This window comes from Lissotriton helveticus, chromosome 5_1 (genome assembly GCF_964261635.1).
Source record: "Lissotriton helveticus chromosome 5_1, aLisHel1.1, whole genome shotgun sequence".
In the NCBI taxonomy this organism is placed as follows: Eukaryota; Metazoa; Chordata; class Amphibia; order Caudata; family Salamandridae; genus Lissotriton; species Lissotriton helveticus.
This window is the reverse complement of record NC_136065.1, coordinates 271,232,587-271,260,402: the sequence shown is the minus strand read 5'-3', so window position 1 is coordinate 271,260,402 and position 27,816 is coordinate 271,232,587. Positions and strand designations below refer to the sequence as shown.

At 49.1% G+C, this 27,816-nt stretch overlaps 1 protein-coding gene across 2 annotated transcripts in view; it reads right to left on the bottom strand.

Moving 5' to 3' along the window:
• Positions 1-902: 902 nt before the first annotated feature.
• The window catches only part of CDK5RAP2 (CDK5 regulatory subunit associated protein 2), an 841,564-nt gene continuing 814,650 nt past the window's right edge, over positions 903-27,816 (bottom strand). For both annotated transcript variants that reach the window (XM_078642183.1, XM_078642184.1), the window contains one exon: positions 903-1,438. In XM_078642183.1, coding sequence (XP_078498309.1) covers positions 1,382-1,438 — 57 coding nt within the window. In that variant the 3' untranslated portion in view covers positions 903-1,381. The remainder of the gene's footprint in view (positions 1,439-27,816) is intronic.

The window sequence follows — 27,816 nt, the reverse complement described above, 5'->3', positions numbered from 1 at the left end:
GGCCATCTACATGTCCTAGGGGATACATATCAACATTGCCTGGCATTTCGTTCCAACCACCTTGAGCACCTGGACTCTCTCTCAGCATGTGGCTGTTATAGCATGGCACTCAACACCTTTAGCCCATGCCTACTCTGTCACAGTACTAAGTCACCTAGAGTCACCGGTGCTAGATATCAAAAGTTAAAGAGAAACTTGGGTTTGTTAATTTGATGCTTGAAACAGCACAGTGTGAGGGTGGAAGCACAGCAAACATGATCAGGGATGCCCTTAGCACACCTCAATTTCTCATCCAAAGGAAGACCTACTCATTACCTTCCTTGCTCCTCCACAGCTACGACCGAGAGGGAAAAAGGAGATATGGATGGAGCAACATTCAAGGGTTTACCAACACATAGCCACAATGGTCTCCAGCAAGCCTCATGTTCAGGGCTAAACTGTTTTGTAGTTTACAGCACTGGCACTTTTGCCCATTTCTCGGAGATAAAACAGATCAAATACAAGCACTGTGATGAGTAACATGTACAAAATACCTGTATTCCATAAAGTAGAACTGTTGAAGGAAATGCTGTACTTCCTGCTAGTACGCTATGATTTATTCCAATGTATTAGGGCAGTGCACGTTCTTCTCTTGGTGTTATAGGAAGAGTCTCACATTTAGTTTGTTGATCTATATTAGCTGAAGTGATGGACGACACACGCCGTAGATTTGGTCATAAGGTTTTTTACAGAATTAAGGACTGATGCAATAGTGCCAACATAAAAAGGTTGTGCGTTTTGATTGCAAATTCAAGTAGAAAAGTAGTGTGATAAAAATGTGACACACACACTTGCATACATACTAGTACTCCCCTGCACCACTATTCAAATTTCCATCTGAACAATAAAAGATAATCAACAAGCACTTTTTAAATGCAAGATTTAATTTGCAAAGTCAGTGTTTTTAAGCCTTTTTTTAGTATCTACAAATTAAGAAAAATTGTTATAAAATGTACCCATTTATAAATATATTTTTTACAGCTGTAATTGAAAGTAGCTGGTACCATCAGAGTTGTATGCAATTCTTAAATGAGTATTATTTTTGTGTTAAAAAAAGATTTAAAAAGGCATGGGGTGTTGTAATACATTAAAAAATGATCAACTGCAAAAGGCAGAAATAAATGCAACTTAAAAAAATAAAGTACAGGCAGTGTGTTTTGTTGGTCAATAATTTGAAGACAAGACAAAATAAAATAAAATAAAAAAAGGTGTCCAAATGGGTTATTTTTAACCAACAATCAATAATTATTGCTTTCTATAAATTATAATTATTAAAACATTAAATACAAAACTCATTTAAGGAAGGCACTCCTCACAAAAACATTTAATTGCTTCAATGCACTCATTCTTTTCTTTCAGCTGCCCTTGATGCTCTTGGCTCATGGTCGGATGGCTGATTCTATAAGAAAAGATGTACATATAATGTAAGGTAAATACATTTTAAAGTTTATAAAATCAGGATACACGTTTGCAACCTAAGGTATGTGTTTTCTATGCAGCATAGTTTTATTTTAATTTGCTGAATTTAAAACAGCACTTCAAAATAATTAAAGCATGAGTCATGTTAGTGCCAGAGAACTAAAGATCAGCAGCCTTGAACACTACAGTAGTCAGTGAAGACACTCAGTTCGGTTCAAACAACTTTTTTTCCGGCTCCGTTTGAACCATTAAAGTGCACAGTGCAGAGCACTATGTATAATGAAAGATTAAAAGTAGTCGTCCCAGTTCATAGCAATGAATATATAATCATACAGCAGCAATTGTCAATAAGAAAATCAAAAAGCTCAGATAAAATAAAAGGAACAAAAACAACGAAAGGAGTCCTAAAAGAAAAACTTGTTAGGGGTGCTCCGTGTCCTCCTGGGTTATCTAAGCAGAAATTCAAACATGTTGAGGACAGTCAGAACTACAATCAAGAGCACGATGATCCATCATAAAAATAAAATAAAATCCATAAAAACCACATAAGATTCATAAAACATTATATAAGAACTGTAGCCCTGTACCTAATAGCACGTTCCATGTATGTGGCAGCGGAGAAGCAGATCTTGATCGTGGGTAAAAATTGAAGATATATAAAAGCGGCTCTACAGTAGCGAATGTTGGCCGCCCTAAGGATTGGCAGTCAATAGCGTTTCCTCAACAGCAATTAAAATTTACAAAATAGAATAAAACGTAAGGTGGTCTGTGGGGATATGGGCATAAAGGAAGTTGTGAAAAGTAAGTGCCTTGTGACGTAAAAGCAGTAAGAAAGTGGACAGTGCAAAGCCTAAGCCTTGTCAATAAAAATGTGCTTGTTACGTCTCCTACCCATACTAAGTAAGGTGCAGGACTTTCAACCGGACAAATCCCCATTGAAACCTGGACTGTTGGTTTGTCTGCAGCACACCGCATTCTATCCTCCAGGCATCCCTCCAGAAACGCATACTTTGAAGTCCTAATGGAGGTAGCTGAAGCAGTGCTAGGAGAGGTAAACAAGTCCTTCCGTCTCATGCTGCAACTTAGCTTCGGTATATTCTTCAACCAAGGAATATTCAAACGGTGGTCGAGTGTTAAACAGTCTGCAAGCACAGCCCTATTGAAGGATGTCTGGCTTTTGATCCATCTTCTAAGCCACAAAAGGAGGAGTTGAATTTTAATAAGGTCGTTGGTAAAACCAATCCTACCTCAGGGTGGCAAACAAAGGAACTAGTGCTTTGGGGGACAGCTAGCAATCTCTTGAGAAAACTATTCTCGATTTTTTCCAGAGCACTCTGATCTTCAATACCCCACACCACTGCCCCAAAAGAAGCAATAGCATAGCATATGGCTTTGTAGACTGTCGAGAGTTCCTTAATTGTTTTCTAACCAAGTTTACGGGCAAAAGTACGGACAGCCTCCACTGTTTGGAGAAGGAAGCAGCTCTACTAGTCTTCAGTGGTCCCCATGAGAGTCGAGTATCAAAGGGGATGCCAAGGTAGGTAAAGGTGGGAACAGAGCCAACCTTCTTGCTATTCACTACAAAGGAAACATTTTCCTTCTTCCTTCCCCCAAAACTCATTATGAGGGTCTTGTTTTGGTTGATCATGAGATTTAAACTGGCCATAAACTCACAAAAGCTGTCAAGAAGACGTTGTAGACCATTTGCAGTCCTGGTAATTATGACTTTATGGTCCTTATACATTAGAGTGGGGATACGCACAACACCTACACAAAGCCAACCGACCCTGAGATTTACCAGTTTATCTTCCAGACTGTTTATGTAAATGGAAAACAGAGAAGGAGCCAGGACACAGCCCTGGCGTACGCCCCTAGCCTAAATGAAAGATGGTGTGGTTTCTCTGTCTGGGCCATACCTTACGCTGGCAGTGACATCGTTATGCAGATCTCTGAGAAAGTTAACGCTATAGACATCAACCCCCCATATCAATCATGATGTCCCACAATGTGGATCTGTTTACAGAGCTTATCGCAGAACTCAAGTCCATAAAAGCCAGATACAACTTGCCACACTTCGCCACAGTGTATTTGGCAATTAGCAGATATAGATTTAAGGACTGCTCGACTATGCCAAGGCCAGAGCGGAAGCGGAATTGAAGATCCGAAAATAGGTTACGTTCCTTGGCCCAAAGCTGCAAACGGTCCAACAGAATTCAACCTATGATCTTCGCAGTGGAATTAATCAGAGATACTTTTAGAAGGGGATGGGGTGAAAGATGCCAATCTCTTACTCGCCAATAAATGAGCATGTAATTTTCTCTCGTTCTTGCCCTGGACAGGGGGTGCAACCCCTAACCCCCTAAGGTGAATATGAATCAACAGGTTTATCAGGGCGAGATGCTTTTCATTTATGATTTTTCCAGGAAAAAATTCCAATTGTGCACGCGAGGTGTTTTGAAGTTTATTTGTACTCTGTTTATCAGAGTGGGTGATAAGAAGAAACAGCCAACACGTGTTTCACCGGTTGATGTATGCGGTCCAATATCCTCAGATACTGGACCGCAGACATCAACCGGCATTATGCCTTAATTAAGAATCCAAAGAACCAATATCTCTACGACGTTGACTGACTTAAACCACAAATAAACTTCAAAACACCTCGCATGCACAACTGGAATTTTTTCCGGGACAAATCATAAATGAAAAGCATCTCGCCCTGATAAACCTGTTGAATTAATCCGAGATTTAGGGCAGTGGGGGTCATTTTTCGAGCCCTTTTAAAAATTGGAACAATGGTCACATGGGACCAGTTCTTTGGAGGGCCGGTCACTGCGTAGCGTTAAGGACATTTACCAATAAGGGGGCCCACAGTGAGATATCAGCTTCAAACCAATCTGTACCAGGAGCACGCTCAAACGGACAACTAGCCCCAGCCCACATAACCTCTTCCAGGTCAATGACTGGCCCCGCAGGATGCTCTGCGGAACGCAGGGACACATTTGGGTTACTGGTGACTAAAAGTTTGTCATCAGGGATCTCTTGGGTTCCTGAATAAAGGCCAGCATGAAGCCCGGTAAAATGATCAACCCAGGATGCAGATGGAATAACAGTACCAATGCGTGGTCCTCTTGTTGCCTTAAAAAAAGCTGTGATTAACTGCTTCCCAAAAGGCCTTACAGTCCCTGAGTTTGCTTGCCTAGACCTGTGATGAGAATGCTGCCTTTCTGATAGTGGTCTTTCTGGCTTTGAGGGCGTCTCTATACAGGGATCGACATCTCCGCATTGTGCCCTGATCTCTGAGGGATTGTCTTAAAGCAGCGAGTAGCTGGTTGTGCGCCTGGATGCAATTTGCTTATTATTTCATAACAATAGGGTATACCCAGTATGCAGTTTGACCTGGGACAAAAATGGTATGTACAAGAAGATGTCCAACTGACCTATATGCTTTTCAGAGAAAGAAAAAAACCTAATAAGACACCCATCAATTATTAAATTAAACAATGACCAAATAATATTAGTTTGGAGAAGGAATTATATTTAAGAATGTAATCAAACATTCACAATTTCAAAAGTTTCTCCAAGGTGAAAATGGTGAAGAAAGTGCTCCAGGTAGTGCTTGTGAAGTGGCGGGGCCGTGAAAGTGGGAATATAAAGAATTACAATATTTACAAGAATGAGAAAGACCTGTCTAACAATACGTCAAGGAACTGACTAAAAAGCCCAAGACATGGGATGCCAGGAATGGATATTATGTTCAGCGCTTCTGGGCTGCAGATAAGTACAGGTCAAAATAAAGTGAAAGTCGACGTTTCGAACCCAGAGAATTGAAGATGGAAATTGATCCCTATAAATGGGGTCTTACTCAGGACGATTAGCAGAGCAACCTCAATCTAGGACTGCCGGCTCAGCAAGAATCGTCATCCCTTTGCTCAAATCCTTGCCAAGGCTCCGACCTTCTCTGTATGTGCAGTGGCTTCATTTTTTCTGGACTTGGAGCGTCCAGCCCTATCCTGAACTTCTTCACTGCTGAACCGTCAGTCCTAGATTGAGGTGGCTCACATCCCCACCACTTCATGAGCACTACCTAGAGCACTTAATTCACCATTTTCACCTAATGTTTGATTAAATTCTTAAATATAATGTTATGTTATGCAGTACTAATAGAAGATTGAATGCTGCTCTACAAATTTGATCAACACTACTGAGGAGAGCTGGGTCCCACCCCTTTGGGTAATTGGCTGATAGATAAACCAAGAGTCAGGGTAAGTGAGGACCACTAGCTGTACTAAAAAAAAGGGTCCATCCACCTTAGACCATGCTTTTATTACCCCATGATTCTTAGAAGATGATAAAGGCTTATGGTGATCCACTACAGGGATCCTGGTGATCAGCGAGCCGTGAAAAGACAGGGACAGAAGTCTGTGATCACTAAGGGAAGAGTCGGCCAAACTACAGTCCAACACCCAGTCTCTTAGTGATTTAGAAAAGAGAATAACATCAATTTGACTAGGTGTACCTCACCCCACAAATGTCAGTGTATTGCTGGCTGTGGAGAATAACGTATCAAATGAAAAACTGAGATTAAGTTAGACCAACAGAAAACTCAATTCATCACCAAGAAGACAATGTGCAAAATGGGTGATAGAAACCCCATCCTCATCCTCCAGCCCACAAATATTTTCATGGGAATAGTGACAGATTTTTAAGTTAAAATCCCCTAATAGAACCAAGGCACAATCACCATGTATGTTGTTGTTACAATTCTCAATGTCCTTAAGTAAAGAACATGCTAAGTCAACCTTAGAGTGGTCAAAACAATGTGGTATGCATTTATCATCAGCAATCTAGAGGCAGAACACTGAAACAGAATAATCTGATAATATACTGAGTCGCACTTTGTCCAAAGTACCTTTGAGAAAGAGGAAAGAGAACAAGCGTGATCAGACCACCCTTGGCCCTGCCCATATTACTAGCCACTGCTGGCATCAGGTAGGTGGCAAGCCCATCCACATAAATAGAGTCAATAAGCCGCGTCTCTTGTATACAGATAATAGTATGGCATTCAAAAACCTTAAGCCAGTCTGGCCTATCCCATTTACTAGCTAAACCAGCGATGTTTCAGGAAGCTATGGACAGTATTTGTATAGGATGACTTGAGCTAGCCCTAGTGGGAACGAGATTACATCCTGTGGGCACATAGAGACTAGATTCAATATGAGTACCGACTAACACAGGCAGAACTGGTCGGTCACTTAGGCCCAAGGGAGTAACTGCAGCAGGAAGTCAGTCCTGTAGTTCCAATTGGAACAAAGGAGATAACCTATTTGAGGTCGCCAAGTTTGTCTCAGGAAATATAGAGGTGGCCAGACACCCCAGGGGTCTGTAAAAATAGCCCAACGGAGGAGCCTTAATGGCAGCTGGCATAACACAGGAAACGTTAAGCTGGGAGAGAATGTCATTAGCCGCTCTTTGATCTCTAAAATTAATCACAATATAATCACTGTCATCTGGTTTCGGAGTATTACCCACCCAGGAAACTCTGCTCAAGAGATTTATCTGGTTGCGACCTATCACGAGGCTACCCACTCGAGTATTAACCCAGTGTACGACTTTATTGACCATTTGCTTATGATCTTCATATGAACTCTTGCTTAACGGAGGGACATTCCTTAGATCACAACAAATGGGGTAGCCTGAGGGGGCAATGGCAATGTGTGGCTCTTAGAGGATCCAGAACGCTGAGTGAAGCCTAAAGACATATTACCAGGGCCACCTGGTAATATGTCAATTTGTTTGAGTTGGCAGTAGCAAACAAAACGTTCCCATTTTGCAGCATAACATGATCTAGTTGTGGGTTTGCGTGCTTGCTTAAGAATGTTCATACAATTAAGATACAGGAGCCAAACTTCTAAATGTAAAAGTTACTTACCTTCGGTAACGCTATATCTTGTAGAGACACAGTCTAGCAGTAGATTCCTTAACTTTAAATTCTGCCCAGGTGCCAGGCGGGATCCGAAAATTGTTTCAGCAGTACCTCCGCGCGCCGGGGGGGAGATTCATACGGCTCCGCAATAACGTAATCTCCGGATGTGATGTCAGTGGAGCCATACAAGGCCCCTCAGGCACATGGACGTCAGCTTCTTCTGTGAAACCTTCCACGCCAGAACGCGGAGCCACTATAGAAGCTGGTTGTGGCAACAGTGCGCCAAAATGGATCAAAAATCTTTTAAACATCATTAAAAATTAAATATCAAATGGTATGAAAATACCCGACATGGATTTGAGTGAAAACCCCCCAAAAAATCAACTTAACACAGGGCTAAAGGAAACTCTGCGCCCTGGTGAATAACCCTCAAATGAGGGAAGAGACCATACCCTCTATCAACCATTCATCAAGGGTAATGAATTCATGGCAATAGTTCGACAGGACCTACAATAACAACACTAAGCAGTTTGTTAATTTACACAATCACCTGATATATTATCGGTACCAGTGTCAAGGTATGATGTCACCGAGAAATCTTTAATTGAAAGAACAAATAAATTAATACCGCCCACTGGTGTGTAAACTAGAGAGCAAGAGAAAATACACAAACACCCACTCTACGAACCATACAAATACAGGTGGTATTGCACCCATTAAACATAAGCTAAGTGGCCAGGCCAAGTAATTTGTTTAACCCCAACACAGATTGAGATAGTGATCCCTGGAATATAAACCCAGGTCTGAAAGGGTATAACTCTTACCCCAAGAATCATACGCAGAGCAGGGAGGATGGGCAGGGCGTTAAAGAATCTGTGGCTAGACTGTATCTCTACCAGATAGAGCGTTCCCGAAGTTAAGTAACTTTTACATCTGATAGAGACATCTAGCTGCAGATTCCTTAACTTTGAATTAAATACCACATCTGTACCCCTCTGGAGGTGGGTCTGCGAACCCATCCTATGAAAGTTCTCAAAGAGAACTAACGTACGAGTTACTTACCTTCGGTAACAATGTATCTGGTATAGACGATTCTGGCCGCAGATTCCTTCACGCAGAATTATCTCCAGGCGTAAGACGGGATCCGGAAACTTTTTATGCCACAGCATCCCTGCGCGCCGGGGGCGGGGCGACATCACACGACTCCGCCTAGGCATCGTCCGCGTACGTGACGTCAGCGAGGTCAAATAAGACACGCCCCGGCGCGCCTACATCAGTTTTCTTCTGAGAACCACAACGAGGAACCACCAGATAAAAAAAACTGTGGGAGCATGGGAACAGTGTGCAAACAGTAGAAAAAAATTGGAAAGAAACGGTGACTAACACACCACACAGAGTAGTGACAACACCGTAGAACCCAAAGGCAGGGAAAGAAGAAGAAGAACAAGCAGAGTCCTGTGCAGCCACCCTGCCAGCACAAAGACACACTCCCACCCCTGTGCCCCGGAGACAATGAACATGCGTAAAGGTCATGGCACACGTAGCAATCTACCACCCCCATCCTGAGCAAGGAAGGGGACCAGTCCCAAGACAGACAGGGACAACAACCTCCAAGCCACCCCAACACATAGGCAACACCCACAAGGGACAAGGCATGACATGGCCAGGCGACCCTTAATCAGAGGATAGCAATGGAAGGAAGGGAGGGAAGGGAAGCACAGGGATAGAAAGCAATCATCCCCCCAAACCTGTAGTAGCCAGAGCAGCAGGGCACCGGAGCACTGGAACCCCATCCTCCAAAGGACCAAGGAGGAATGAACCACCCGCAGACGGAGCCACCCGCAGACGGAGCCAAAACAAGGAAGGTACTCACAGGAGACACAGCCCCCCACCGGGAGACGAGTACTGAAAACGAACCTAAGGGTCCTCGCCGAACATGGGAGGAAGGGCAGGCCGTGAAGGAATCTGCGGCCAGAATCGTCTCTACCATATACATCGTTACCGAAGGTAAGTAACTCGAAGATCTGATAGAGACTACTAGCCGCAGATTCCTTCACGTAGAATAGATATCCTAGCAATACCCCCTGGGAAGGAGGGACTGCGAATGGACCCCACCAGACAATACAGACCAGAGGGCCCCACAGGGGACCATAGCTGTGGACCAGGGATATCGTCCCTGCCATGCAATGGGAACCCCCACAAGCAGAACCTGACCGACCTCAAGAGGAGGTAGAAGGGAGAAGAAGAAGCAGAAGCAGGAGGGGGCTGAAGAGGCCCGCACCCTCACAGCAGAGGAACCAAGGGCAAGGCCGGAGAGGCCGAAGCACCCCACTCCCCCACAAGGCAACATGGCTGCCGCCAAATACCAAGACAGGAAGAGGGGAAGAAGAAGCCTAGAGGACACAAGGAAGCGAGGGAAAGGAAGGCAAACTCACTCCAGACGGAGAGCAACCTGTCAGCTAGAAAAGCGTCGGCAGTCAAAGCCACCAGAAACAAGAAGAGCAGCCCCCCGCCGCAGGAAGGCCGAATAGGCAGCGCCTAGAAAGGAAGAACACATGAGCATCACAGACCTCAGGACAGGAGTTGGGAGAGGAGGATATGCCCGGGCACACCACTACGAGTGGCCACGCACACGACCTCAAGCAGCAAAAGCAACCCACACAACGCCATGGAAAATAGGCACCCAAAGACGACCAGAACCCCCTAGCAGAGCGCAAGCCATATGACAGCTACCACTACCCCACATAGGGTACGTTTAGTCCCAAACTATGGGAACCCTCTATGGAAGAACTTCCGCAGCAGAGGGAAAAACAAAAGAGCCACGGGGAAAAAAACACCCCTGTGAAAGGCTTGACAAGCAGCCCAAGCAAAGCAGAAGGCCTAATCTCAGGGCCAAGTCTGCACAACAACTCCGGTAGAGCACACACACATAACCAACAAAAGGGCCGTCCAGCAGCCAACAAAGCCAAAGTCCCAAGAAGGATACAATGGCCAGAAAAACACACTCCACAGCCAGAACAACCGGCCTAAGAAGGCCCAGAATCAGCCCAACTCACGAGTCACTGAAGAGGGGATAGAGGAAGATAAGGCAGAGGAGGAGGACGGAGCCCTGCCAAGAGCCTCTGGATGACGAATTCGACCGGGGCATGGAACAACAGGGTGCCATCAAATGGAAGGTCAATGAGTCGCTCCTGAATATTTTCAGGGAATACTCCATCCCGAAGCCAAGCATGGCGACGGAGAGCGGCTGAGGAAGCCATGGCCTACCCCAGCACATCTGAAATGTCCAGAGCAGAGAATAAACGCCGCAAGCTCCCGGCCATCCGATGCATGATGCCGCAAGTCCACCTGACCAGGCTCCTGGGACACTGCAGATACCAGAGACTCAGCCAAGTCCCACAAACAGGAGGAGGCCCTAGCCAGAACACACAAGGTATTAAGGGCCCGCTGGTCGAGGCAAACATGTTGCGCCCCCAAGAGTCCAGTCAGTGGGCCTCCCGGGACGTCGGAGTCAACAGTGGCGGCAGGGAGGGAAATGCAGTCGGCAAAAGGGGGCTGGCAGCCGAGGGGTGAAGGGAAAGACACTCCGGGTCACGCGGCGCCGGGAGATGCCGGTGCAGAAGATGCTGAGGCACCGCCTCCAAGCCCCCGTCAAGGAATAAAGGAGCGAAACGTCAAAGGGGAGTAAGATTTCCCTCCCAGCAGAGCCCTGGTGGAGGACCTCCAAGAGGTGAGCCACTGGGTCACCCATGCGCAGGATGCCCACAGCCATGGACACCGCGTGAGCGAAGTCCACTCCCGCCTCTGTAGAGCCCCGTGGCGGAGAAAGCAGCTCCTCCGTGGGCGATGGCTGCAAACTAAGGCAGCCATCCCCAAGGCCAAGCGGGACACGCAGGAGCCAGACCTGGAAGCCAGAGGGAGCCGAAGAATGAGGGACTTGCCGTTCTTCTGACGAACACCTCTGCCTCAGGAAGGGCGGGGAGCAGCCCTTCGACGCCAGTGAAAAAGACACCACACGTCGGCCAGTCTCCGAAGAGGACGACACCAAAATACAGCCTGCCTCCGGAGAAGAGGAAGCGTCAGAAGGCGAATCCGTGGAGTCCGCAGCCTGAGGCAGGACGCCGGCACCATCTGGCGTCACCGGACAAGGGTCCACCACATCATCCCGCACCGGAGACCGGAGTGGGGCTGGAGTCGAACTGGCCCCGGGGCAGTGCCGGAACGACACCGACCCGACCCCCCGCCAAAGTAGACACCTAGGTGGGGGAACGAGACGGCCTCGGGGAGTGACACGAAGCCCTCCGCCAGCAGCGGCCCAGAATAAGGCGGAGATCGCTCTGCAACACATGGGGCGGTGCCAGAGACGATTCAGCCACTGACTCGCCCTCCGAGGCAGCCGCCTGTGGGAAGGAACGAGAGGGGCCCAGAGAGGGACGAGGGGTCCTCATCCGGCCTTGACCCGGAGCGGGACGAGAAGGGGCCACTGACCCCTGTGGCTCCGCACGGACCAGCTGCTGCCGGCACCGTATCGGCATCACCTCGGCCTTAGACAGGACCACCTTGTCAAAGGACCGAGAAGGGCTTGGTTATGCGACCCGAACCCCGGCGACCTCCTGCGACACCACAGGGACTCCCGCATGAGTTTGCGGTGAGGCAGAGAAGCTGTGGCCTGAAGGAGGTACCCCCGAGTAGCCACACCCCAACATCACCACATCCTCCAAGCCTGGATCTGAACCAGTCGGGGCCTGAGCCGCCGGCAGCGCCGCGGAGGGCCCCGCGCAAGGCAAGGGATCCGCCAACGACCCACGTGGGGAGGAGGAGACACCAGCGAGGCCTGCAAAGCCGCCGCGTATATCTCCATTTGGACTCTCGACGCCCCAACACCGGGAAACGGTGGATAGGATGGCACGCGGGGCAGCATCACCCTCGTAGAGTCCACGCCCCCGACAGGCCGGAAACCAGCCCCCGTGGACAAACTGCGACACTTACCCAACGGGAAGCGACGCTCACGTGACATCGAAGAAGGGTGAGGACGACGACCACGGGCGTATCTGAAGCCGTCCGCCGAAGTAGACCGAGGGTAGGACACCGACCTGGAGAGACGTGCCGAGAGAAGTTTCATCGGCGCTCCCGCCACGACTTCAACCTTCGATACTCTGCACAATCAGTGGCGCAGTGATCCTCCCCCAAACACCACATACAAATGAGGTGAGGGTCCGTCGCCGACATAAGACGCCCACAAAACGAGCATGTTTTGAAGCCCGAAGGTATTCGCACACTGTTCCACCAAAACGAAATGGGGGAAAAAAGGCGCCAAACAGGCCCGTAGCAAGGACCGGATCCGTGTTGCATGAGGAAAGGGAAAAACCTGATTTAGGCGTGCCGGGGCGGGTTTTACGTGACCTCGCTGACGTCACGTACGCGGGCGACGCCTGGGCGGAGTTGCATGATGTCACCCCACCCCAGTCACCCAGGGATGCTGTGGCAAAAAAAAAGTTTCCGGATCCAGTCTCACGCCTGGGGATAATTCTACGTCAAGGAATCTGCGGCTAGTAGTCTCTATCAGATCGGTCAAACTAACAACCGACCAAGTGTACATAGGAATAGCAGAACAAAGGCTTGGCTCTTAATAGAATCAATGATCACTGTCACAGAATATATTAATTAAAACAACCTTACAGGTCTGAGAGAATTGGCCCATGAAGGAAAAAAGGGTTGAAATCCCCTTAAGAATCATCTGTCAGAGGACAGACATGAACTCATGTCCCCCAAAGGAGAAAGAAAGTTCAATGACTGAAAAGGGTTAAAAGTATAATAAAAGTCCTATAATCTGCATTGTTCATGACAATAAAGAATTATAAAAAGAACTGTCCTGATAAAATCCCAAAACAGGACTTTCAGAACTCATTTCTCCAAGAGAAAGATGAACGACAATCCAAAATGATCCTACGCACAGATTGCATAACATCTTGACACAAGATGCATATATAGACATAAAAATATATACAAACATAAATGCACCAGCAGATACTCCAACTGACCCAGCACTTCACAGAATGTAACTGGTCAATAAATACTGCCAGTAGACAGAACGTATAAAGCTTGCCTCCATACAGCCTTCAGTGCCATAATGCAATAACCTGAATACTATTTCGAGCTCTGAATAAGCTCAAACACCAAGGCAAGAGAGAAAAGGGAATCAACCGCATCTTTGACTAAACATCTTTCTTTTCTCTTTGTTGTTTTTTTTTTTAAAACAAATGTGTCACACACATGATACTGCCATGTATACACTGTATACATAAGAATAAACTAAACTGAGAAACCAGTTCCAAGAAACACTTCTCAATAATATTGAAGAAGGGGACGCACCTAAAAGGGCAGTTCCAAAATATCTCATAAAATAAAATCCTGTCAAGAACAGGCACATACGATACCTAAAATATAAGAAACGCAGCAGCACATTTTATCACGTATATACCATATATCATGATGTATGCAATCTCTGAAAGGAGAGATTCAGTAAAAATACATAACCCTCAAGAGAAACAAGCATTTGCAATGCTATAGTCTCAGTCTCGGACCCCTGGCTCAGGCTCCAGGCTCGTTCCGGGCTCTAGGCACCAGGCGGCGAGCTACAGCAGCAGCAAACTTGGCGCTCGATTCTTGACCATGCCCAGGTCACAGTTCACTACAGACCAGACCAGCCAGCTCAGCCCAGCCGAGAACGGACCCTCTGTGGGGTCAAGGGGACAGCGGCAGGGTAGGCTCCTCCTCCTGCTTGTCATCCTCGACGTTTTTTTTTTTTTGGGTGTCAATCTCAGATCCGATTATGCAATAGAGAAGAGGAGCTCAACTCATTCGCCCCCCTTCTAAAAGCTCCATTGACTCCTGCCACCAGCCCCCTAAAGCCGTTGAAGCTGTATTTTGTAGCCTCCTGTAGCTCCTGCCAGCTCTGGCGCTGCAGTGACACTTGCAGCTTCAGCCGCGTTGGTAACGTGGCTCGCGGCCCCTGCCATGTTGAAGTACCCCTTACAGCTTGGGGGGGCAGCTCGCGGGTGTTGGAGAGCCGGTGCGGGCCCCAATGCAGGGAGTTCGGCGTGTAGGCAGCTGGGGCGGTTAGGGCGTTTTTGGAGCGGTTTCCCAGCGTCTCGCGCTCCTGGCTACGGTTCGTCCGAAAAGCAGGACTGGAAAACAGTGAATTAAGCCTCCGCCACCACACGTGAATCCCTGCCCGACAATGCAATGCTATAGGTCTTGCATTTGCGAGAGTTTGAGCTATTGGCATTGAAAATGACAATGCCTTTTATTTAAGAGTAGCAAGGCTGGCAGTAAAAGAGGCGCAGTTATTGCCAGCCTGCATCTCGTAAGCAAGGACTATAAGTGCAAACTGCACCTTCGGCAGGTTTTCCAAACTCACAAACAAAATGCATTGTCATTTGCAAAGCCAATAGCTCAAACTCTCGCAAATGAGAACCCTATTGCATTGCAAGTGCTTGTTATCTTGTTGTTGTTAAATTAACAAGTTTTATGAGCGGTGCAAGTTGGCGGAGCCCCGCTTTTTAAAAAGTAGACAGGCCTGCGCCATTGCGAGCTGAGCATTTTAAAAGAAGACGGTGTGGTGACGCACAAGTTACTACTTGTGTAACGATATATCTGTAAGAGACATTAGTTAGTATTAGATTCCTTACCTTAGAATATCCCCAGGTGTCAGACTGGATCGGGAAACTTTTGCGTAGCAGTACCCTTGCGCGTCGGTAGGCGTCGTCTGCGGCTCCGCGTCCGTGCCGTGATGACGTCGTCGGAGTACTTAGACGCCGCCTCCGCGTGCTGACGTCAGTTCTTAGACACAGCTTTTCCGCGCCAGAAACGCAAAGCCATGTCAAAAAAACAACACTGGTGCCATTGAAACTAGGGCCCTGAAAGGGGGTAAACCCTAACCCTAGATATCGGTTCGCAGAATGGGTGAGTCGGTAAGGAATCTAATACTAACTAATGTCTCTTACAGATATATCGTTACACAAGTAGTAACTTGTGCATCTGAAAGAGACACGTTAGTATTAGATTCCTTACCTTAGAATAGATACCCCAGCAATACCAACCCCGGTGGTGGGTCTGCGAACGAATAATCCCACCAGAAAGTCCTGGAGGACAGAACGGCCAAAGAAGCCATCCCTCCGGACTTGGCTGTCCAGGCAGTAGTGTCTTGCAAACGTGTGCAGCGATGCCCACGTAGCTGCCTGACAGATGTCTTGTAAGGGCACTCCCGGCCCAGGGCAGTTGTAGTCGCCGTGGCTCGGGTAGAGTGAGCCCGCAATCCAACAGGGGGCTCCTTTTTAGCCAAGGAGTAGCATGCCTGGATACACAAGATGATCCACCGAGAGATGGTCCTCTTGTGCACCGCTTTCCCCTTCTTTGCGCCCACGTAACCAACAAAGAGTTGGTCATCCACCCGGAACTGGCGTGTGCGATCCAAGTAAAATGAGAGCGCACGTTTTGCGTCCAGACGGTGGAGCCGCTCTTCCTCTTTAGAGGGATGCGGTGGCGGGAAGAAGGTTGGCAAGGTGATCGACTGCCCGATGTGGAAGGCCGTGACAACCTTGGGCAGGAAAGATGGCTTAGTACGCAACACCACTTTGTCCGGATGGACAGAAAGGAAAGGTGGAGTACAAGAGAGGGCCTGGAGCTCACTCACTCTCCTGGCAGAGGTGATGGCAACCAGGAAAGCAGTTTTCAGAGTTAGAAGGCGTAGAGGACAGTTGTGAAGTGGCTCAAAGGGAGCGCACATCAGATATGTAAGAACCAGGTTCAAGTCCCACTGAGGCATCACAAACGGAACAGGAGGAAACGTGTGTGTGATGCCCTTAAGAAATCTATTTACAATAGGGGACTTGAACAAAGAAGGTTGATCAGGCAGCCTCAGAAAGGCTGAAAGGGCAGAAAGGTAGCCCTTGATAGTGCCCAGAGCAGAGCCCTGCTGGGCAAGAGAAAGAAGGAAGAGAAGAACCTCAGAAAGAGGGGCAGCAAGAGGATCCACAGCTTTTGCTGTGCACCATGCCACAAATCTGTTCCACCTGCAGGCGTATACCGACTTTGTGGAGGGACGCCTGGCTGCCAGAATGACGTTACAGACTTCAGGAGGCAAGTCAAATGGCCTCAACTGTCGCCGCTCAATCTCCAAGCATGGAGGTGGAGACTGGACAGGTTCGGGTGGAGGACCGTCCCCTGCTGCTGCGACAGAAGGTCCTCCTGAAGAGGCAGACGAATCGGGGGATCGACTGACATACTGAGTAGCTCTGGATACCAGTACCTTCGTGCCCAGTCCGGAGCCACAAGGATGACTTGGGCCCGGTCGCGCTTGATCTTCTTCAGCACTCTGGGCAGAAGTGGTATAGGCGGAAAGGCGTACAGTAGACCGCAGCTCCACTCGCGACGAAAAGCGTCTCCGAGCGAGTGCCGCCTTGGAAATTCGAACGCGCAGAACAGATGACATTGCGCGTTCTCTTCGGTGGCAAATAGATCTAACCAAGGCTCTCCCCATTGCTGAAAGAGGCCTTGCGCCACGTCCGAGTTCAGACGCCATTCGTGATCCATCATGCACCGACGGCTGAGCTCGTCCGCCCTGGCGTTCAGAGAACCTGCCAGGTGTTGAGCCACCAGGGTCACGCCCTGGCGTTCCAGCCATTGCCAGAGGCGCAGAGCCTCCTGGCAAAGGGTCCACGACCCCACCCCGCCCTTTTTGTTGCAGTACCACATGGCGGTGGTGTTGTCCGTGAACACCTGCACTACACTCCCCCGGACAGAGGGGAGGAATGCTTTCAGTGCTAGACGAATCGCCCGTAACTCCAACAGGTTGATGTGGAGTCGGGCTTCCGCCGGAGACCACAGGCCTCTGATCTCCGCCACTCCCATGTGGCCTCCCCAGCCCTGGAGGGACGCATCCGTCACAACTACGTGCTCCGGTTGGGGAAGGGAGAGGGATCTGCCGCTGACTCAATCGCGGTCCGTGAGCCACCACTGCAGCTATCTCGCAGTGCCCTCCGAGATCAGGACGTGGTCGGATAGGTTGCCCTGATGCTGGGCCCACTGAAACTTCAGGTCCCACTGCAGAGCCCGCATCCGCCACCTGGCGTGATGCACCAGCAGGATACAGGAGGCCATCAGCCCCAGAAGCCGCAGCGTCAACCTGACCGAGACCCGGGATAACGGCTGAAAGATGGGAATCAGAGCCTGAATATCCCGGACCCGCTGCTCGGGTGGATAAACCCGAAACTGCGCCGAGTCGAGAACCGCTCCGATGAAAAGGAGCTTCTGAGAGGGGCACAGGTGTGACTTCGGCACATTGATGGAGAATCCCAGCCGATGCAGGAGATCTGCCGTAGTCTGGAGGTGGCTGACGACTGCCTGGGGCGAGCCCGCCTTCAACAACCAGTCGTCGAGGTAGGGGAAGACTGAAACCCCTAACCTGCGCAGATGAGCTGCGACCACCGCCATCACCTTTGTGAACACCCGTGGGGCGCTGGTAAGGCCGAAGGGGAGCACGGTATACTGAAAGTGCTCGTGGCCAACCGTGAACCGCAGGTAGCGCCGGTGGGCCGGCAGGACGGGGATGTGGAAATAAGCGTCCTGCAAGTCCAACGCTACCATCCAGTCTCCTGGGTCCAGGGCAGCTAGGACATGAGCCAGTGTCAGCATCTTGAACTTCTCCTTCCGGAGGAAGCCGTTGACATTCCATAGGTCCAAGATAGGGCGTAGGCCCCCTTTGCCCTTCTTGGGTACCAGAAAGTAGTGGGAGTAGCAACCACACCCTACTTCTGGCCCAGGAGCGCGCTTGATGGCCCCCTTGGCCAAGAGGGCCGTAACGTCCTCCTGCAGAAGTCGCAAATGATCCCCCGATACACGGTGGTTCTGCGATGGCATGGCTGGAGGAGTCGCCTCGAAGGGGAGGGAGTAGCCCCTTTGGACGATCTGCAGCACCCACCTGTCCGAAGTGACGGTGCGCCAGTGGAGGAGGTGATGGCGAACCCTGCCCCCCCACTGGCGTCACAAGGCCTGAAAGCACGGACTAGGAGGGTTTTGAGGCGGATGCTGCGGGGCAAGGTGTGGACTGACCTCGCCGTTGTCCCCGACCGCCGGGACGGCGGTTCCCACGGCCGCCACCGTGTTGGGTATTACCCTGCGGAGCGTGGCTGGCAGCACGTGTGGGTACACCCCTTCCGTGGCCACGAAAGGAATGAAAGGCAGCGGATTGCTGGCGCGGGGCCAAGAAGCCCAAGGACTTGGCCGTAGCCCTGGAGTCCTTAAAGCGCTCGAGCGCATGGTCTGCCTTGTCGCCAAAGAGGCGACGGTCATCGAACGGCATGTCCATCAAGGTGTTCTGGACATCGGCCGAAAAGTTGGCGGACCTCAACCAGGCGTGGCGTCTGACCGCCACCGTCGTTGCCATCGCTCTACCCAGTGAGTCGGTGGTATCCAGCCCACACCGTATGGAATATTTGGCTGCATCCCGGTCCTCCACAAGGGCTTGGCCGAGTTTGGCCCGTACCTCCAACGGACACTCTGGCAGCACTTCTGCAACCGTATCCCACAGAGAGTGGGTGTAGCGGCCCAAGAGGCATGCGGTGTTTGAAGACCGCAGTCCCAGACTTAGGGACGAGAAGATCTTTTTGCCGTACTGCTCGTACCTCTTGGATTCCCTGTCCGGCGGTGCCGACGGGAATGCGGTCTGGGAATTAGAGGCCTGGATGACCAGGCTCTCGGGGGTAGGGTGGGTGGACAGGAAACATGGGTCGCCCGGGGCGGGGCGGTGGCGTCTGACCACGTTCCTATCTACGGGCGAACCCGTAGCGGGCTTGGACCAAGTGCCCAGAAGAACGTCGGTCAAGGCCTCATTAAAGGGCAGCAGAAGCTCGGCCGAGCTTGACTGCGGTTTAAGGACCTCAGTGAGGAGATTAGTCCTCACGGCCGCGACGGGGAGCTCAAGGCCCAAGGCCTTGGCAGCCCTCATCAACACCACACTGTAGGTTGCCCCCTCCTCCGAAGCCACGGTAGGAGGGGAGACAAAACCAGTGTCTGGAGAGGTGTCCAGGCCACTGGCCTCCCCAAGGTCTCCTGTCCAGTCCTCATGAGACTGACACTCTCTGGTCAGAGGGTCCTCAGACCCCTCCCAATCCTCTTCATCACCCATCTCCTGAAACTCAGGGTTCTCAACTAATGGGGCCTGTTCATAGAAGTGAAACTCTCCAAACGACGTCTGGAGCGGCGCCCCTCGGGGCCGTCCCGACGTCGGAACAGGAATGAAGGGGGCATCGGGGACGGCGCCACCCGAGGCGACACCTGATGGTCCGACGCCGGGGAGGTCGTAAGGTCCACCGGCGACGATCAAGATCCCGAAGAAGGTCTAGCGGCGTCCCGCGGCGCCGGGACAACTGGACCCCGCGGCGTCGGGCCCTAAGGCACCGGCGCCGTCGGGAGAGCGGGAACCTGCGGGGCCGAAACCCCCGACCCGCTAGGGGTTCCAGATGGGTCTGCTGGGCCCGAAGGCGCCGCGGAGCCCGTCGGAGAGAGTTTCCTCATGGCCATGAGGAAGCGCTCGATCTCCTCCGGCGTCGCGTTGAGCCCAGGGACCGCAGGGTGTGGGGCTGAACGCCGTGCCCGCGACTCCGACGGAGCCGCGTGGGCGGTGTCACCCGAACCCCCGGCCACATCGCGCGAGCGTCGGGGGGAGTCCGCAGAGCGATGACGCCTCTTGGACTTCTTGTGCTTCTTACCTGACGACCACTTCGACCCGGAGGAGTGCGGCCTACTCTCGGAGCTGTGGTGGCTCCGAGCCCGCGACCTGTCCCTCGACCTCCCGTGGGACCGAGACCTCTCGCGGCGCGGGACCGACTGCTGGAGTTCGAGTCACCTGCGGGACCGCTCCCGCCTGGCTTTCGAAGAGAGGGCCCGGCAGTCGGAGCAGGCCTTGTCGTCGTGATCGACGCCTAGACAAGTTGAACACAGGTGGTGAGGATCCGTCACCGACATCAGGCGGTCGCAATCCTCGCAATGCTTAAAGCCGGGCATCCCTACGGCATCAATCGGAGTCGAAAAGACTTCGAAAAACGATCAAAAATCGATCAAAAAGTTAGTCAAAATTGACTAGGGTTACTGCTTTTTCCAGATCTGCGCTTGCTGGCGCACAAAAAAGAACTGACGTCAGCACGCGGAGGCGTCGTCTAAGTACTCCGACGACGTCATCACGGCGCCCATGACGCCGACGACGGATGCTGAGCCGCAGACGACGCCTACCGATGCGCAAGGGTACTGCTACGCAAAAGTTTCCGGATCCTGTCTGACGCCTGGGGATATTCTAAGGTAAGGAATCTAATATTAACGTTTCTCTTTCAGATATGCAATGTTTAAAAAATTGAGTTGGACAGCCGGGCACAACAAAAGAAAGGCGCACAGCCGCCATTGCTAAAGCGCTTAAAAAAAAAGAAAGTTAGTGTACAAGCCAGCCGTGGAGTGGGATGGAAGGGTAGAGAGGACTTTCAACCGCAACTAGGAGAAAGTCATTAACAAAATGATTCTCACAGACTAGTAATAAAACATACTGTGTAACAAGTAAAAGGGCCAGTCCTCATGGGAGGTCACAAATGTAGAAAAGGAGGTAGGTACCAAGGAGGGACTAACAATAGTATTAACGAATCAGAAGCCAACGTTTACAAAGGATAATAACACAAGTCAACAAAAAATATGGGCGGAGAGTGAGCGGAGCTTCAAGTCCATAAATACAGCACGTCTCAAAGAGACAGCGGAAGCACTGTCTAAGTGAGACCTAAACAAACATCATTTGGCGATGAGCAAATTACCGGCATGGGGGGGCAGGGGGAGTGATGGCATCTAAAGGATGTCTCTGCCCCAATCTTCAAACCCGAGCTTTAGCTCCCCGAGGGGCACCCTTTGCAATGAAAATTAAAAAATGCAGAGACCAGATGAATGGCTGAGGCTCGAGTTCCCTCTTAGTTCCTCCTAGCTATAACACACACATACACAGAAATAAAAAAATATATTTTATAGCAAAGAACTGCGGACAAAAAACGAAACCAAATTTGTCTATAGAAACATCTAGGAGACAAAACAGCCACGCACACTTCACCTAGCACATACAGGTCATTTGCAAAAACATGGAGGAATAAATAAAGTTGGAACTGAGTTAAAGAGTTGCACGGAACCAAGCCTGGACGAAAAGCATTCCACATTTTTCTGTATCTCGTGGGAAATCTATATTATTCTACTTTTAAAACGGTTATCTTTAGTCATGACCCCACGCAACAACGTCACGTTCTCCCCTAGGAGGTCATGTTGAAACGCACAGCCAATCATAAATGTAAAGGAAGTGGTGGAATGTCGAAAAGTAGGCTGGCCTACACGCTAAAGCAAGGTGATACAAGTGTCCCACTGTAGAATTGCCCCTTATGAAGTTGATTGGCTATTGTTTCCTGCAACAAAGGTCGGTGCCCTGAGTGTCTTTTGTGGGAACTGAAGGAGTCATTCAGTGAGAGAAAGTCGGGAGACTGTAGGGGATATTGTTCAGTTGTCTTTTGAGAATGAATGGTTAGCTTCTGTGGTAGCTATTTGGTGATAGTATTGTACAGTGCCCCGCATTCAGTCAACTTCTTTTGACGAGGCAATGAAACAAACAACGGCAGTATGTATTGCTTTAGTGGTCCAATGGGAAGTGTCTTAGACAAGCATTGGCCGCGCTACCGTGAAAGTGTCACGGCGTGCGACCAAGAAAGTGAAAGTGATCACGCGCGTGCTTGTGCGCATAACAGCAAGCTGGTGGCTGCTTTTGGCAGCACTTAAAAAACCCGCTTACCTAAATGTCTCGCCAGGCCAACGCATGCGCTGGCTCTAGCGAGACCTAAAAAGGGGGCAGAGGGAGAATTATTCCATCACTACAACCCTGTAGGTGACGAGCCTTATGAAAAATGCAGTCTGTCAAATGGTTTGAGTTTAAAAATATTTATAAAAGCGCACTTTCACCAGCGGTTTCATGGCGCTGCAACAAACAAATCCCTGAGGGAAAAACAGAAAATAAGTAAAGAAAAACAGAATCAGAACAGGGACCAACCTAGTTAAAAAATTGAGCGAATAAGTGGGCCTTAAGTTTCTTGCGGAATTGAGGGTAATGGGTCAGAGATCTAAGCTCTAGAGGCAGGGAATTCCACATAACTGGGGCAAGGGTCGCGAACTTCGATCCTCCCCATTTCTTCCTCCGAAAGCGGGAGGTTGATAACAAGGATTGTGTGGATGATCGTAAATCCCTGGTAGGAACATAGGGAACGATCTCTGATGTGATAATGGTAGACTGAAAACCACAAGAGAAGCAGTCCTAAATTCTCACTAAATGAGAAATGCTGAAATAAACAAGTACCTTCTCTCCAAAAGATAGGATATGTGGATCAGACAGAACCAAGTATACATAAAAAGAAGAAAAATCTATCAAAACATTGTCTTCAAGACTTTCATGGATAAATTCCAACCAAATTTACATTGGTCTTGAGACAAGTTGGACCAATCACAAACCTTTAGCTGCCCATTTACCGAACAACATTGCAGAGCACGGACAAGTATTGCCTTTATTTCAGGAATCAATCATGTCTACGCTAGGCACTGTTTCTTTACCCATAAAGGAGGAACTCACAAGCAAATAGCATCCAAAAGAATGCAAAGTATAAACTCTGAACTAGAGCAGCGTTCCAACTTGCTCAATCTTCAAAGAACTGAAGCACTCATAATAAATACGTAGTCCACCAAAGAAGAGAAAACAAGCTGCACGGAATTCACTGGTTTAGAAAAAAACATAGATGAGTGAAAATGTAACAGAACCCTCCGAAAGTGCATCACAAAAGGAAAAGAGCACTCTTGGCTCACTAAAATAGTTCTTACGAGAACATAACAAGAAGTCCAATTAGGACTCATCTGTACAACAGACAGATCTATACTAAAGAAATAGATTACCAAAGTAGAATTTCTGAAGAGCTATACAATAGCAAACCAATACTACACATAGAGAAAGTCACATACCCAAAAAGGGGTATTAACCTTGAGACTAGCTCTTTTTCAGCTCTTTGAAAGCATAGACCAGCTACCCAGCTGTAAACACCATCCGGAGATAAAACAAGTCAAAACTTCTCATTATATGCAAAAAGTAGTGCTTTACACCTCAGCACTACAAGACATACCAGAGGCAGGCATTAAACATAAGAACCACAGCTACGGAAACTTAAGAAATGTAACAAAAAACATGATAAGGTCCTATTACTGATGGCCAGCAATGAGGCGCTGCACTGCAGAATCAGCACGGCTGTCAAATAGGCAAGCCTCATCAAAGGACAAGTCTTTCAAACTCTCACAAACATTTTCAGGAAATCTTGAAACTGATCGAGCCGTAGATCTGCCAATAGAATCTGTTGTGTTCATTGCTGATTTAATATTAAACCTCGCCATCACACGGCCATCCGGCACAAGCTGAGAGAGCTCAGCCCTGACCCTTTCAGGAAGGGAAGGACGCAGGTGGTCGAAAGAGTCCCACAAAGCAAAGGAAGCCGTTCCCAGGACACATGATGTGTTAAACGACCTCAAGGCCAAACTAGTTGACACAAAGATATTCCTGCCACACATCTCCACCCACCTAGGTTCTCTACCTGGCGGAATCAAAGGAGAAATCTCCACACTTAGCGAAGCTGTAGCAGTTAGCACAACAAACCCTTTAGCAGTAGGGTATCGAGAAAGGCAAGCAGGGTCGTCCGGAGCAGGACGATGACGATGCGAAATGGCATGCTCAACAGAGATGCCTGACATCGGCCTTGCCCAAGTACCCAGGAGAATATCATGTAGAGACTCTCCGTAAGGTAGCACAGGTTCAACACCAGTGACACCCTGATGAAGTAGATCCAATAATGGATCAGATGACAAAGCCACCGATGGAAGCTGTAATTTTAATATTTCAGCAGCTCTTTAAATAGTCTCAGCAAACGCTGAACTACCTTCTGTCTCCATTCGTAGTGGAGAAAGCAATCATAATTAGTAGATAGTAGCAGACTACTATCTCCACCAAAAATCTAAGAATCTCCTGCCTGAGGTTGACTAAGACCAACCAAGCGGTCGACGTCACAAGTCTTTCAAACTCTCACAAACATTTTCAGGAAATCTTGAAACTGATCGAGCCGTAGTTCTGCCAACAGAATCTGTTGTGTTCATTGCTGATTTAATATTAAACCTCGCTATCACACGGCCATCCGGCACAAGCTGAGAGAGCTCAGCCCTGACCCTTTCAGGAAGGGAAGGACGCAGGTGGTCGAAAGAGTCCCACAAAGCAAAGGAAGCCGTTCCCAGGACACATGATGTGTTAAACGACCTCAAGGCCAAACTAGTTGACACAAAGATATTCCGGCCACACATCTCCACCCACCTAGGTTCTCTACCTGGCGGAATCAAAGGAGAAATCTCCACACTTAGCGAAGCTGTAGCAGTTAGCACAACAAACCCTTTAGCAGTAGGGTATCGAGAAAGGCAAGCAGGGTCGTCCGGAGCAGGACGATGACGATGCGAAATGGCATGCTCGACAGAGATGCCTGACATCGGCCTTGCCCAAGTAACCAGGAGAATATCATGTCGAGACTCTCCGTAAGGTAGCACAGGTTCAACACCAGTGACACCCTGATGAAGTAGATCCAATAATGGATCAGATGACAAAGCCACCGATGGAAGCTGTAATTTTAATATTTCAGCAGCTCTTTAAATAGCCTCAGCAAAAGCTGAACTACCTTCTGTCTCCATTCGTAGTGGAGAAAGCAATCATAATTAGTAGATAGTAGCAGACTACTATCTCCACCAAAAATCTAAGAATCTCCTGCCTGAGGTTGACTAAGACCAACCAAGCGGTCGACGTCACCAGTGTGTGCAGAATCTCACTGCAACGCTGGAGAAATGGCACCATAAGCAGCCTCATCCTCAACTTGAAGAGGGGATGGTGCAGAAACTGCCATGGCTATAGGAGGTGTCTCCGGCACGATCAACGTCAGGGCGGTGTCGTATCGACGTGCACCACTAATGGTGCCTCTGACGTCGACGTCATAGTAATGCCACCGGCGTTACTACAGGAAGCCGCACCCGGCTATGTCCTGACACTGTAATGACTCGCTATACGAGTCGAGGCCCTCGACTAGCACCAAAGGCAAACCCGCCGGCGAACTCCAGATCAGAGACCCATCAACTTCTTTGGGGCTCGAAAGCGCACCAGGGAGAGGTGTCGAGCCAAAGAAGGTTTACAAGAGCCTGAAAATATGCCTGCTTTATCGCCCCAGCTTCAGGATAAGGAGGGACACAAGGTCGACTCCTGCGCATGCACCTCTAATAAGGACCGGGAGGAACCGGCAGCGACGTTACGACTTTGCGTGGCCGTCGACCTCCGAGACTTGGATCCCTTCTGATGGGATTTCCGTGACATGGATGAGCGACACCCATGGGAACAGCTCCTTGACCGGCTCTGCATAGGAACTTCAGAGCAGGAAGGGGATCGACGTAGCTGTTACAGTGTGGAAAAGGAGAAACTGACATCTGCACGACGGACCACTAATGTCATATCCGTAGATGACGTCACCACTGAGCCACACGACGCCGGCGTGCAGAGGTACTGCTGAAACATTTTTGAAAAAATTTCCAGATCCAGACTGGCGCATGGGGAGAATTCAAAGTTAAGGAATCTGCGGCTAGATGTCTCTATCAGATTGGGCATTTTGGGGTCTGGGTGTCCGAATTTTACTGAGTTAGAAGGTCCGGCCTGTTGGGGAGCTTTTCGTGTGGAACTACTGAGAGTAGTTTTGTGAACCAGTGCTGGCGCGCCCAAGTGGAAGTTACTAGGATCGTGGTGAGAGCTGTTTGCCTGAGTCTCTGAACCAGAAATGGACTATGAGGGAGAGGTGGAAAAGCGTAGGCAATATCCCTGACCAGCTCATATATTGTGCATTGCTCTTGGATAGTGGGTGTGGGTACCTGGAGGCTAAGTATGGGTATTTTGTGTTTTCAGCTGTGGTGCAAAGGTTTATTTGTGGAAATCCCAACTTTTGAAAGTAGGGAAGGAGGACTTGAGGGTGGTGTTCCCATGTGTGGGTCTCTTGCTGCATCCTGCTGAGCAGGTCTGCAAAATCGCTGTCTGCTCCTGGCAGACATTCCACCAAGAGATGAATGTGGTGGTGTCAGTTCTATATGAGACAGTTGTGACAGCTGAGAAGATCGTGTCCCTGTTGGCTGTCATAGTGTCCCTCCAGACTTGGACAACCTTGTGAGATGGTGAGGAAGGAAAGCCTCTGGTGGTAGGAAGATCGCCTGAAGATACCAAGTAGTTTATTATAGAGATTGATGTCTGGCATCCCACTGACCTTGTACCGTGAGGTCTTGTAGATGGACACCTCAACCCATCTCAAATGCTTCTGTGGCGAGAGTGAGGTGAGGAAGAGGGTCTAGAAAAGGCCACCCCTCTAGCAGGTTGTGGGGTGTTTTGCCATTGCAGAGAAAGGTGAGTGTGGCGGTCTATCAGCAAAATCTTCGAGGTGATCCTGTGATTGCGACCACTGGTGAGCTAGACATTTCTGCAGGTGATGTATGTGCAACCTCGCGTGGGGAACTATGGCACTGCAAGAGGCCATCATCCCTAGCAGATGCATCATGGTCCGAACTATGAGAGTTTTGTTAGGTTGGAACTATGGTAAAGTTAGCTGAAAGTTTAGGACTGGGATAAGCTAGTCCTAACTGTGTGTTAAGAATGTTTCCTAAGTAAGGTTGACGTTGGAGGGGTTGAAGGTGAGAATTGGGGACATTTATTGTAAACTCTAGTCTGTGAAGTAGATCCACTGTCAATTGAGTGTACTGTTGGCATTGTAGGTGAGTAGTGGCTTTGGTAAGCAGATTGTCAAGGTATGGGAATCTATGAACGTTTTGTCTTCGCAGATGTGCTGCAACTACTGCCAAACACTTTGTGAAAACCTGAGGACTTGTGGCCACCCTAAATGGTAGATCTTTTATTTGCGGTGTGCAGGGTGTATTGATATATGAAAATAGGCGTTATTTAGGCCTGGAGTTGCCATAAAGTCACCCTGTTGTAAAAGTGGAATGCATCCTGTAAAGTAACCATATGGAAATGTTCTGATAGGATGTAGTGGTTGAGGGGTCGGAGATCTAGCATTGGTCTCAGTGATATGTCTTTTTGGGGAATGAGAAAGTTAAGAGAATATACACCTGATCCTTTCTATTGAAGTGAGTCAGGTCCTATAGCCCCTTAGAGAAGAAGGGCTTTGACTTCTTGTTTGAGAAGTGTTAGATGATCCTGTGGTAACCTCTGAGTCCAAGGTGGAATGTTGGATGGTGTGGTAATGAGCTCCACACAA